Source organism: Somniosus microcephalus, chromosome 2 (assembly GCF_052327205.1).
Source record: "Somniosus microcephalus isolate GS21.2 chromosome 2, FLI_Smic_1.0, whole genome shotgun sequence".
NCBI lineage: Eukaryota > Metazoa > Chordata > Chondrichthyes > Squaliformes > Somniosidae > Somniosus > Somniosus microcephalus.
This window is the reverse complement of record NC_140988.1, coordinates 283,729,017-283,741,935: the sequence shown is the minus strand read 5'-3', so window position 1 is coordinate 283,741,935 and position 12,919 is coordinate 283,729,017. Positions and strand designations below refer to the sequence as shown.

Genomic DNA, 12,919 nt, shown 5'->3' with positions numbered 1-12,919 from the left:
TTCCTTGCATATAAACAAATGTTTCAAAGCATTTTACAAGGCAACTAGATATCCAGTGGGGCGGGGGGGAATTAGGAAAAGAGCAATTGGGAGGACAAAAGCACAATTGAACTGTAGGATGACTTTTGAAAAAAGAGAGGGAAATAATAAGGGAAAGGAGCTGGGGAGGAGAGAGTTCCAAGATTGGTGCACAGTGGTTAAAAGAACAGCCGTTGATGGTGGAGCAGAGTAAACATCCAATAAGAAGTAGAACAATGTTGATGAAGCTGACGGTGTGCGCAGGGATTTATGGCTGGAAATTGAAGACAAATATAAGCTCAAAAAGTCAATACACTAGAGTATAGGAAGGTAGGGTAGGTTGGCGAGGACTGGGGTAGGATGCAGAAATGAGCCTTGCTGCAAATGAGGACACTGGTTACAGCATTTTGAATGACTTGTAATTTGTGCAGGATGTAAGTGTAGAGGGCAGCAATGAGAACATTAGAGAAATCAAGCCTCAGGGTACTAAAGACATAGATAAGGCTTTCAGCAGCATAAGGGTAAGGTAGGGGCAGAGACAGGTTATGGTACAAAGGTGGGCTCATGTTCTCAAACAGGAACAAGCTGAGCTTGGGTACAAGCTACACTTCTAGGCTTAACCTGAGGTGGCAGCAAGAAGGTTGATGGAGTTGAAGCCAGTAGCGCAAAGGTGTTTGCAGGAACCGAAGAAGTTTGCTTTAGTTTGTTGACATTTAACTTGAGTAACTTATCTAGGTGTTAATGTTAGTCAAGCATTTGGAGGGAGTGGTGACAGCCTTAGGGCTGCTGCAGTATGTGGAGAGATAGAGCCAACTGCCATTGATGTACAAATGAAGCCGAACTCACCAATGGGCTATGCAAAATTGAGGAAGGGGTTGAAGATGGAAAACTAGGGTACATCAGAGGTAGTAGAAGTGACCATATAAACAAAGGAGAAGAAGCCATTGGATGTGATAAAATGGCTATGACACATCAGGTAGGAGTGGAACCATAAGTGAACAGTATCACAAATTTAGACTGTGGAAGAGATGTTCGAGGAGTATGCTGTAATTGAATGTATCAAAGGCAGCAGAGAAGTTGAGGATTAGAGGGAGAGTGAGCTGTGATCACAATGAAACCAGATTCATTTTGACAGTCTTAGTCTCAATGGGCAGGATTTTTCCAACCTCAGCGGGTCTGTGGTGGGCGACGTCGACGGTGGGTCCTGGCCTCGCTGCTGGCTCCAGCCCGCTGTGTAGAATGATTTTCCCCTGATTTTCTCCTACATTACAACAGTGACTCCACTTCAAAGTACTTCATTGGCTGTAAAGCGCTTTGAGATGTTTGATGGTCGTGAAAGGTGCTATATAAATACAAGTCTTTCCTTCTTTCTAATTGGGCTTGTTAAGCCCACCCAGCGTGTTTCCTGGCCAATGGAAGGAAGCGGGTCTGATGACATCATTTGATGATTCGTCATCAGCCAGTTTCCTTAAAGGGACCATGCGCAAATTTATTTTGATGTTTGTGCTATCTGTGTTCTACAACATTGAGGTGCTGCAAACATTGACAAGCACGGCACAGAGGTGCACGGCTGCGCCCAGGCACTCCCATGACTCCCTCCATATGCTTATGGAGGGAGTCACAGCATGCAGGGAGGTTCTCTTCCCTCCCAATGGGTGGAAGAGACCTCCCCAGGAGACCAATGCAGCCTGGTTGCACATTGCACAGGAGGACACAAGCAGGGATGTCATCAGGAGGACCAGGCTGCAGTGGCACAAACCTTTCAATTATCTCAGTAGATCACAAAAAGTTACTGCAAAGCCACACCCAACTTCATCCTGCTGTGCCACTCATCACATCCCCATCACTCTGCCTTCCGTACCCTACTCCTGCACATCCTTACTCACACCAACTTACCTTGCAGCTCCACCCATCCCTCTCTACCTACATTATCACTTCCCCATCTCACTAGCCAGCCCTCACACTTGCCCTCATCCTAGTCCAATCATACCAACTAACAACACACAAGGGTAGGCACTTGTGTGTTTTAGCCAATGTTCATGTGAAGTTTCTCTTAATGTGCTGGCAAACATTGATATCACAACCCAGCTGTATTTGTGAACTGCAAGGGCTTCTACTCCCTTAATGTCCAGCTGGTGTGTAACCACAGGAAGAACATTATGCGTCTAAGGGTTTTCAGTGGGCTGAGGTTCTGCAGAAAGCAGAACTCTCCCCCTGCAGAGGCCCTTCTCCAGGGCAGGCATCCAATCTGTCAAGAGGATTCTTGACAGATCGGAAATGCCGATTTTCAGCGCATGCACTTCACATGCTGTACACAGCGGCCTAGAAATTCAGTGCCCTTAGCACCGATTTTGCGGCGCTAGAGGGCCTAGCGCTGCAATTGGCGCCGGTTCCTAAATTGCCTGGGGCCCTTCCGCGGCGGTAGACCGGTAGCGCTGCGCCGGCACCGATGACGTCATCGGTGTGCGCAGCGTCCCGGTTGCCGTGGTAACCCGGCCCCAAGCCGAAATTCAGTTGCGGCCGCCTCGCCAGTGGCAGCCGCAACTAAGACTCCGGCAAACGAGTGTTGCCGGAGTCTGCGCCGGCGCTTTAAGGAGGCGCGGCGGCCGGCCGCTTTCCCGCCGGCCGCCTGCCCGCAGCTCCCTCCCCGGACTTCTTCCCCCACCCCCCCCGGAACAGATGCAAGCCCGGCACTTGTCCGAGGTGCCGGGCTCATTTTTGCAGAGATTTGCGCGGGCCGCGGCCGGGTGCAGGCAGCTCCTCCTTAACGGAAGGAGGAGGCCTGCACTTCCCGAGCCTGCCGCACCGCATCGGGCGCCGCAGCGCCGGAATAGCGCCGCAATGCGGCGCGTAGCGCCAGTTTTCAGGCGCAAACAGCCTTCAGTAGCGCCGGCAGCCGTTTGGGCGCGGCGCTACTGAATTTTTGGCGCGCACAGCGCGACTTAGCACCGGCGCTAAATTTCCGGCGTTAAGCCCCGGCGCAGCGCAACCTCAATTTCTAGGCCAGCATGTATACACAGCTCGTACACACCCGTAGGCATCGGAAAATATGGGCCTTTGTGTTCTTGGACAGATTTGTGCGCACCTTTGGACGTGGCTTAGTGAGTTGCAGTGAATGGTGAGACATAATGGTACCCCCCGCAATGCTGATGAGTGTGAAAGTAATGGCTTGGGCATTGTAGGGATGCTTTATGGTGTTGGTGTGGGGTGGTGGCAACCTGGCGCGTCATGTGGCAGCCAGGGTGTACAGCGTCAAGTGAAGTAAATCTGGCTATGTGATCTGGGGGTGAGGCCATCCCTGGCCTCCCGGGCAGCAATGTGATCGGGTGCTGATGCCCTGTTTCCTGTGCAGCATCAGTTGATTGTAGAGATGGTTGGTGTTGTTATTGGTGCTGCTGGTATGCCTGGTGATGCTGGTGTTGGGGCTGATTGTGGTGGAATTCCGAGGACCAAGGTGAGAGTGTACAAAGGGCACCCATGCTGTTGGAATAGATGGCAGGTGAAGTAGACATGACAGAAGTGATCTGTCAATGGTGGGAGAGGTCAGACTGGATGGAGACTTGTGTAAAGACTTGCAGTATTCTGAATCTGTAGTGGAAATGCAGATTAGAGAAGCTAGTGGCTAAGGGAAGATATCTGAATCAGCTGGGAACTTTGACTTGACATTTGAAGCTGTTAACTCTTCAGCTGAAACAATGGCAAGTGACCTCCCACCTCAGCTTCACTGACGAGGTCTAGGCACAGCGGGAAACCGGTGGGCGACCTGTCAAAATCAAAAAGCTGGGAAAATAGCATTTTTATGTAGCTGCAAAGAACTCCCGACCCGCTGTCAAACAAAACCATTTTCCCAACCAACCTGCCACTGATTATGCCCGCTGACCCCCACCCCTCCCCCCACCCCCCCACCCGGAAAATTCCCCCCATGTCTCTGGCAGAGCAGAAGCCTGATCGGAGAGTATTAAACAAATATTGGGAGAGGTACGAGCATAATTGTGGCAACAATGCATTCTGGGACTCTAGAGACAAAGGCCCTGATATTTGCTGGAGTGGGGATGTAGAGGCATGGAAACTCGGAAATGTAGGTAACGCGGGGCTCCTGCTGAATTTAACGGCAAGACCTCATTTAAATTTTTTCTCCTTTTCTCGGCTGTCGGGCAGGAAGGCCGCAGCCAGGGAGCAGTGAGGAGGGAAGGAAAGAGAAATTGGGTGGGGAGGGGAAGACATTGTGGGGCTTTGGATCACAGGTCGTGGGGGCAGATCACGTGTCAGCCTGGAGTTCGGGAGGCTTTGGATCTTGCAGGGCTGGGGTCGGCCAATCGTGGGTAATGAGACCTGTCGTGGGGAGTGATGTGCCAAATAACTGCCTGAATCCAAGAGGCTAAAGCTTAAAACTAAAGGCTTTTATTAAGTAAGAACATGGCATCGAGTTAACACAAGGCAGCCATCATTCATCACCGACCCAGCCCTTATGAGTAAGACTCACACCGATCCAGAGGATCCAGAGGGGCGGGGCTAGGGAGGAGCATTAGTGGTTACATCTGTAGAACATTCCAGACATTAGCAAGTACAACAACAACAGACAATACAAATGCCAGAACACAGAGTTATTTCATCACATTCACCCCCTGCTATAGATTCAGTCTGTCAGGAGGTCTGATAGTCCTCTGGGAACGACGTAACTCTTGCTGAGGCTCCTCCCGGAGTACTAACTCCGGTTCATTCGAATTCCCAGAATCATCAGTGTTTTCCACACTGAGGATTTGTGTCTCTGAAGGTCCAATACCTCGATTGAAAACTCTACTCTCAGAGTCGAACTCTTTTCGAGCTCCAGCAGGTGCAAGATCTTTAATAGAGACCGTATCCTCTCGCCCATCCGGATATTGAATATACGCATACTGGGGATTAGCATGGAGGAGTTGTACTTCCTCCACCAGTGGATCAGTCTTGTGGCCTCTCACATGTCTACGCAACAGCACAGGGCCCGTGGTCGTCAACCATGTGGGTAACGATACTCCATTAGTAGCTTTTCTTGGAAAGCTAAACATCCTTTCATGAGGGGTGGCATTCGTCGCTGTACACAAAAGAGACCTTATGGAATGCAGCACGTCTGGCAGGACATCCTGCCAGAGCGAGGTCGGCAGGCCTTGCGACTTCAGAGACAGTACGATAGCCTTCCACACTGTCGTATTTTCTTTCTCGACCTGCCCATTACCATGAGGGTTATAGCTGGTAGTTCTACTCATTGCAATCCCTTTCAATAGCAAAAACTGTCGCAATTCTTCGCTCATAAAGGAAGAACCCCTATCACTATGTATATAGTTAGGCATGCCAAACAAGGAAAACAGTTGGCAGAGGCATTTAATTACAACAGCACTGGTCCCATCCGGACAGGGGATAACAAAAGGGAACCGAGAGTACTCGTCTATAATATTAAGAAAATAGACATTACGGTCGCTCGATGGAAGGGGACCTTTAAAATCGAGACTCAAACGCTCAAATGGTCGAGTTGCTTTAATAAGATGAGCTGGCTTGGACGGCTTATAGAAGCGGGGTTTGCATTCAGCACAAACACGACAGGTTCTGGTCATTGTCCGGACCTCCTCAGTAGAGTAGGGTAGATTGTGGGACTTAATGAAGTGGTTCATTCTGGTAACCCCAGGGTGACAGAGTGCATTGTGGAGATTTTGAAGCTTATCTATACCTAGACTAGCACATACTCCTCGTGACAAAGCATCCGATGGCTCATTGAATACTCCAGGCCTGTACTGAATATCATAGTCATATGCTGACAGTTCTATTCGCCATCTTAAAATCTTATCATTTTTGATCTTGCCTCTCTGCTTAGTATTGAACATAAAGGCCACAGATCGCTGGTCCGTAATAAGCGTAAAACGTTGGCCAGCGAGATAATGTCTCCAATACCTGATTGCTTCGATAATCGCCTGTGCCTCCTTTTCCACTGAAGAATGTCGAAATTCTGGTCCTTACAATGTACGAGAGAAGAAAGCTACTGGTCTACCAGCTTGGTTAAGAGTTGCTGCCAACGCAAAATCAGATGCATCACTTTCCACTTGAAAAGGGATCTTCTCATCCACGGCACATACCACTGCCTTCTCAATGTCCCGTTTGATATTAAAGAAAGCCTCCTGAGCTTCCGCCGATAGCGGAAAAGACGTCAACTTAATAAGAGGTCGGACTTTATCTGAGTAGCTAGCCACCCACTGGGCATAGTACGAGAAGAATCCTAGACACCTTCTTAAAGCTTTTACAGTTTGAGGTAAAGATAAGTCCTTAAGTGGGCGTAATCTTTCAGGATCTGGCCCGACTACCCCATTCTCCACAACGCAACCAAGAATACACAAACGTGTAGTATTGAAGGTATACTTGTTTTCGTTGTAGGTCAGGTTTAACCTCTTTGCAGTCTCTAGGAATTTTGCGAGATTTTGATCATGCCCACAGATAGTAACATTGTCCAGGTACGGGAATGTTGCTTCCAACGCGTATTCATCCACCATACGATCCATCTCCCGTTGGAAGACGGATACCCCATTCGTCACTCCAAAGGGCACCCTAAGGAATTGGTACAGGCGCCCATTAGCTTCAAAGGCCGTATAAGGTCGGTCTTCTATTTTGATGGGGAGTTGATGGTAGGCAGACTTTAAATCAATGGTGGAGAACACGCGGTACTGAGCTATCTGGTTCACCATCTCAGAAATACGAGGCAAAGGATAGGCGTCTAATTGGGTATACAAGTTGATAGTCTGGCTATAATCGACCACAAGTCTTTTCTTTTCATTAGTTTTAACCACCACCACCTGGGCACGCCACGGGCTATTACTGTGTTCGATGATTCCCTCCCGTTGAAGCCTTTCCACTTCCTCTTTTATAAATGTTTTATCTTCTGAACTATACCGTCGACTTTTAGTCGCTATAGGTCTACAATTAGGAGCAAGGTTCATGAACAAAGAAGGCGGACTTACTTTTAAAGTAGAAAGGCCGCAGACTGTGAGTGGAGGCTGAGATCCACCATACTTAAGGGTAATGCTCTCATGCTGACACTGGAAGTCCAAGCCTAAAATTAAGTTCACACACAACTGAGGTAATATGAGGAGTTTAAAGTCCTTATACTCCGTATCCTTAACGGTCAATGTGACTTTACAATATCCAGTTACCTCCGAAGTAAGGGACTTGGACGCCATCACAATTTCACTTCGAGTAGGATACACCTTCAATGAACAGGAGTTAACAAGGTTGGGGTGTATAAAACTTTCAGTACTGCCACAGTCTATCAAACACCCAGTAGGACGACCATTAATCTTGATGTCCATCATAGATTTCGACAAGGAACATGGTATGGTCTGGTCAACCGTAGCCGAGGCTAGAGTAAAACGATAGGCGGCAGCAGAGAAGACACCGGGTACAGGATTACCCTTACACACTTTACTAAAATGTCCCCGTTTCTTACATTTAAAACAGGTAGCCTCTCTGGCTGGGCATCTTTGCCTGGGGTGTTTAGATTGGCCACAAAAATAACACTTAGACCCATGGGGTACAGCCGCAACAATAGGATTAAGTGGAGGCTCCATTGGTGTTATGGATGCCTCCATACTCGGAACACACGAGGCTGAGAGAGACGCATGGGCTGATGCATACACTTCTAAATTCTTCTGGGCTACATCTAACGTTCGAGCAGTCGCGACGACCGTTTTTAAAACTAACGAGTTGTTCTCGCGGAGTCTCTGTCTAATATAATTAGATCGGAGGCCAGATATGAAAGAATCGCGGATGGTTTCTTCCTGATACACTATGGCAGAGACAGCCTTGTAGTTGCAATCCTTAGCCAAAGCCTTAAGGTCCTGCAGGAAATCATCCAGGGATTCCTCGGGTAATTGCCTGCGAGTAGACAAAAGATACCTGGCGTATACTTCATTAACTGACTTAAGGTACTGGGCCTTAAGAGCTGCGAGGGCCTCTTCATATGTAGTAATATCTTCAATTATAGAGTAAGTTTGATGACTTACCAAGTTGGTTAGAAGACCCAACTTGTTAACCGTCGGATCGATCGATGCGATGAAGTGTTCAAAACATCGAAGCCAATGCGTAAATTTCTTCGACGCATCTGCCGAATGGGGATCGATATCCAGACGCTCTGGTTTCAAAAATCGATCCATCTTCCAAAAGTTGTTACTTAATAAAATTGATGTGCCAAATAACTGCCTGAATCCAAGAGGTTAAAGCTTAAAACTAAAGGCTTTTATTAAGTAAGAACATGGCATCGAGTTAACACAAGGCAGCCATCATTCATCACCGACCCAGCCCTTATGAGGAAGACTCACACCAATCCGGAGGATCCAGAGGGGCGGGGCTAGGGAGGAGCATTAGTGGTTACATCTGTAGAACATTCCAGACATTAGCAAGTAGAACAACAACAGACAATACAAATGCCAGAACACAGAGTTATTTCATCACAGGGAGGGAGGCTGATTGCGGTAGATTAGCTTGAGGGGCTGGGAAGAAGCATTCCTGCTGTGCGTGCTGGAAAAGCACTTTCCAGCTGGATCTGGCAGCTCCTATCTCCTTTTAGTTGCCGGTTTTGCTGAGCCTTGGGAAACCCAGCCCGCAGCTGTTGAATGTAAAAGTCTGTTACAATCTGAGGCATGCAGCTTCATTAGCATATTTAAATTACTGACCTGCTTCTCGAGAGCATGTTAATCGTCCGCCTTGGTTAAATCGGAAGTAAATGGGTTGGGATTCGGTTTCAGAGTTTACAGAATTTAACGTCCCCTCCCCCCTCCCCTCCACCAATCCTGGGTAGTTAAAATTCCCCCCAAAGAGAAGGTTGGGGCCAGTAATTGGAAAGAACAGAGCGATAGAGTTGGTTTTTATGCAAATAACAGTATATAGTGTTCATAGAATCAAACAGCACAGAAACAGGCCATTCGGCCCATCATGCCTGTGCCGGCACTTTGAAAGAGCTATCCAATTATTCCCACGTCCCTGTACTTTCCCCATAGCCCTGCAACTTTGCCCTTTACTGACACAGTTGTTTTTGTGGTTGTTATATATCCAATTCCCTTTTGAAAGTCTCTATTGAATCTGCTTCCACCAGCCTTTCAGGTTGTGTATTCCAGATCATAACAACTCATTGCGTAAAAACGTTTCTCATCACCCCCGGTTCCAATTATCTTAAATCTGAGTCCTCTGATTACTGTCCCTCCTGCCTTTGGACACCATTTTTACATCTATCAAAATCCCTCATAATTTTGAACACCTCAATTAAATCTCCCCATAACCTTCTCAGCTCTTAGAAAAACAATCCCTGCTTCTCTAGTCTCTCCACTTAACTGAAGACCCTCATTCCTGGTAGCATTCTAGTCAATGTCCTTCTGCACCTTCTCCAAGACCTTGACATCCTTCCTAGAGTGTGTTGCCCAAAATTGTACACAACATGTCAGCTGAGGCCTAACCAGCTGAGGCCTAAAGGTTTACCATAACTTCCTTGCTTTCGTACTCTATGCTTCTATTTATAAAGATAAGGATCCCGTATGCTTTTTTAACAGTGGTGTTATAGCACCATTCTGAAAATGTTGCACGGTATTTCTTACATATAACTTATCACTTCTTATTTCAAGGACAAGACACAAAACTAATGCAGAATAGTGGACTGTCAGCTTTTAAGCGAACTAATATAGATCGACTGATGAATGTAATCGTCTTATGGGTAAGTGTATATAATGAATCCATTTCCTTTCTTTCGGATCAACTGATACAGTATAAATAATCATTGATGTGTTGTGGTGCAGAGTTTGCAAACAAACCGTTGAATAGAACCAATTAGATGGTTACTCAAAATATTCACCATTGTGAATTTCAAAGGCCATTAAAATCTTGTTGGAATTTTGCTGAGCATTCTTGAAACACACTTCGCTAGATTTGAGTATATTGGCAACACAGGGAAGTTTGCAACAGATGCTTTGCTTGCTGAATCTTTTCTCAAGCAGTTTAAAACGTCATTATTTAGATGAAGTATTTCAGATTTGTTGTGTCATACACTCAAAATGGTGTAATGATATGTGACGATTCTAGTGTCCAGTTCCATTCACAATTTCACCGATAATTAAGTAGCCCACGCCAGCTTACAACACAACCTGGATAGCATACAGGCTTGGGTTGACAAGTGCCAGGTAATGATCACCCCTTGATCTTAAATGGCAACCTTCCTCCACCATCAGCACCTTGGGGATCACCAAGAAGCTTAACTGGACCAGCCATATCAATACTGTTGCTACAAAAGGAGGGCAGAGGTTGAGTACTCTGTAATGAGTATTTCCTGACCCTTCAAAGCTTCTCCATTATAAGACTCAAATGGAATACTCACCACTCGCCTGAATGGGCGCAGCCACAACTGCACTCAAGAAGCTTGACACCATCCAGGACATATCAATTTGCTAGATTGGTGCTCCATACCTCTGGATCCATTATCCACCCCCTGCACTGCCAGTGCACTGTGGCTGCAGTATGTATGATCTGCAGGATGCACTGTAGCAACTCAACAAAGTTTGTTCGACAACACCTCCCAGCCCTGCGATGTCTTCCACCGAGAAGGAGTATCATCATCTCCAAACTCCCTTCCAAGTCACAAACCAACCTGAATTGTACGTATATCGCCATTCCTTCATCGTTGCTATGTCAATATCCAGGCATTCGCTACTTACCACTTGTGCAAGCTCATTACTACAAGGACTGCAACAGTTCAAGGAAAAGGCCCACCATTACCTACTCTCGGTAACTAGGGGTGGGGACGGAGCTACGATAATTAACCTCTCGGTTTCGGCGCGGGTTTTGGTTGAGCAGCGCAAAAGTCCCATGAAATTATGGTGTAGAATGAATAGTGGCGTAACTCACGCCATAATTTCATGGAACTTTTTGAATGGAAAATAGATCCAATGACGTTGATACATCATTCCATTGGCATAAGTCTCTAGGAAATTCCTGCCCAAATGTCTTGCAAGACAGATTAGTCAAATTACATTGTTCCCTTAAAGGTATTTACCTTATTCAGCATGATTTAAATTGCAGATAATAATCCCTGCCCCCATTTTTCATGCTGTATGATTTTTGCCATTCCCATTTGCAACATTTTATCTTTCCTGCCTCTTACAAAAGTACAGTATGGTCTTTCAATTCCTTCCTCCCCTCCTAAACCGCCCCCCCTGTCTCTGCACCTGCTTAATATCTGTTACATCTCCAGCTTTTTCCAGTTCTGATGAAGGGTCCCAGACCTGAAACATTAACTCTGTTTCTCTCTCCACGGATGCTGCCTGGCCTGCTGAGTATTTCCAGCATTTTCTGTTGTTATTTCAGATTTCCAGCATCCGCAGTATTTTGCTATTGATTTAAATTTTAGTGGTCTAACCACTTTGATTCAATTCAGTTCAATCAGAATTCATACCAGATATGTTTAAATTTAATTTCACAGAAATACATTGTGCGCTTAAGGGAAAGGGACCTAGAAGTAAATACTCCCAAAATTTAGCTTGTGTCTACTGAATTTGAAAAAATAGTGATATTTTAGAAGAAACTTTACCTGTGACCTTGTTTAAAAAAAAAATTGCATGTACATCTTAATGTTACTTCGCTTTATGTCTGTGTTTTAATTAGTCACAGTTTCCTTTGAGTAAAATCCAATGGCAATAATTTCCATGGGGGTTCTCCCGATCTCCTGTCCTAACTTTGATGGAACATCAGTGTAAACAGCTATTTCTCCAGGGTTTCCACTATTCTCCACTTAAGTTACAGCGGGAGATCGGAGAATTCACTGCACCCGCCCTCCCCCAAAATCAAGATAACTAATGAAATAAGCATTATTTACTGCTGACCTCAAAATAACATTGATGTTTTGTTCTATGATTGCAGATTTTTGGCTTCCTTGTCTTCATGTGTACAGTACTGGCTATTGGAAATAGTATCTGGGAATATTATAACGGGTACTACTTTCAGGTCTACTTGCCTTGGGACTACGACACTACAAATTCTTCCTTCTCTGGATTTCTTATGTTTTGGTCATATGTGATCATTCTGAATACTGTTGTCCCAATTTCCCTATATGTGAGGTAGGTGTTTTAACTTACAGTCCAGTGTTATTTAAAAAGATTTTTGAGTGCATATATCATTCACCAGATATGCTCTGCATTCCTGCCACATCCAGTCATGAATGGTGGTGGACAATTAAATAACTAACGGGAGGATAGCACTGTCGACGACACCTTCCATCACTTTGCTGATGATTGAGAGTAGACTGATGGGGCAGTAATTGGCCGGTTTGGGTTTGTCCTGCTTTTTGTGGACAGGACATACCTGGGCAGTTTTCCACATTGTCGGATAGATGCCACTGTTGTAGCTGTACTGGAACAGCTTGGCTAGAGGCGCAGCTAATTCTGGAGCCCAAGTCTTCAGCACGACAGCCGGAATGTTGTCGGGACCCATAGCCTTTGCTGCATGCAGTGCGCTCATCTGTTTCTTGATATCTTGTGGAGTGAATCGAATTGGCTGAAGACTGGCTTCTGTGATGATGGAGATCTCAGGAGGAGGCCGATATGGATCATCCACTCAGCACTTCTGGCTGAAGATGGTTGCAAATGCTTCAGCCTTGTCTTTTGCTCTCGCGTTCTGGGCTCCGCCATGATTGAGGATGGGGATATTCATGGAGCCTCCTCCTCCCGTTAGTCAAATGCTGCCTTCATGTCAAGGGTAGTCATTCTCATTTCACTTCTGGAATTCAGCTCTTTTGTCCATATTTGGGCCAAGGCTGTAATGAGGTCTGGAGCCGAGTGGTCCTGGCAGAACCCAAACTGAGCATCGGTGAGCAGGTTATTGGCGAGTAAGTGCTGCTTGATAGCTT

The 12,919-nt window shown here is 46.2% G+C and overlaps 1 protein-coding gene across 1 annotated transcript in view; it reads left to right on the top strand.

The window, feature by feature from the left end:
* LOC147123429 (phospholipid-transporting ATPase ID-like) overlaps positions 1–12,919 on the top strand; it is a 342,460-nt gene that overhangs the window by 147,514 nt on the left and 182,027 nt on the right. The window contains exons 10-11 of the mRNA XM_085966014.1: positions 9,651–9,739; positions 11,935–12,131. Coding sequence (XP_085822140.1) covers positions 9,651–9,739; positions 11,935–12,131 — 286 coding nt within the window. The remainder of the gene's footprint in view (positions 1–9,650; positions 9,740–11,934; positions 12,132–12,919) is intronic.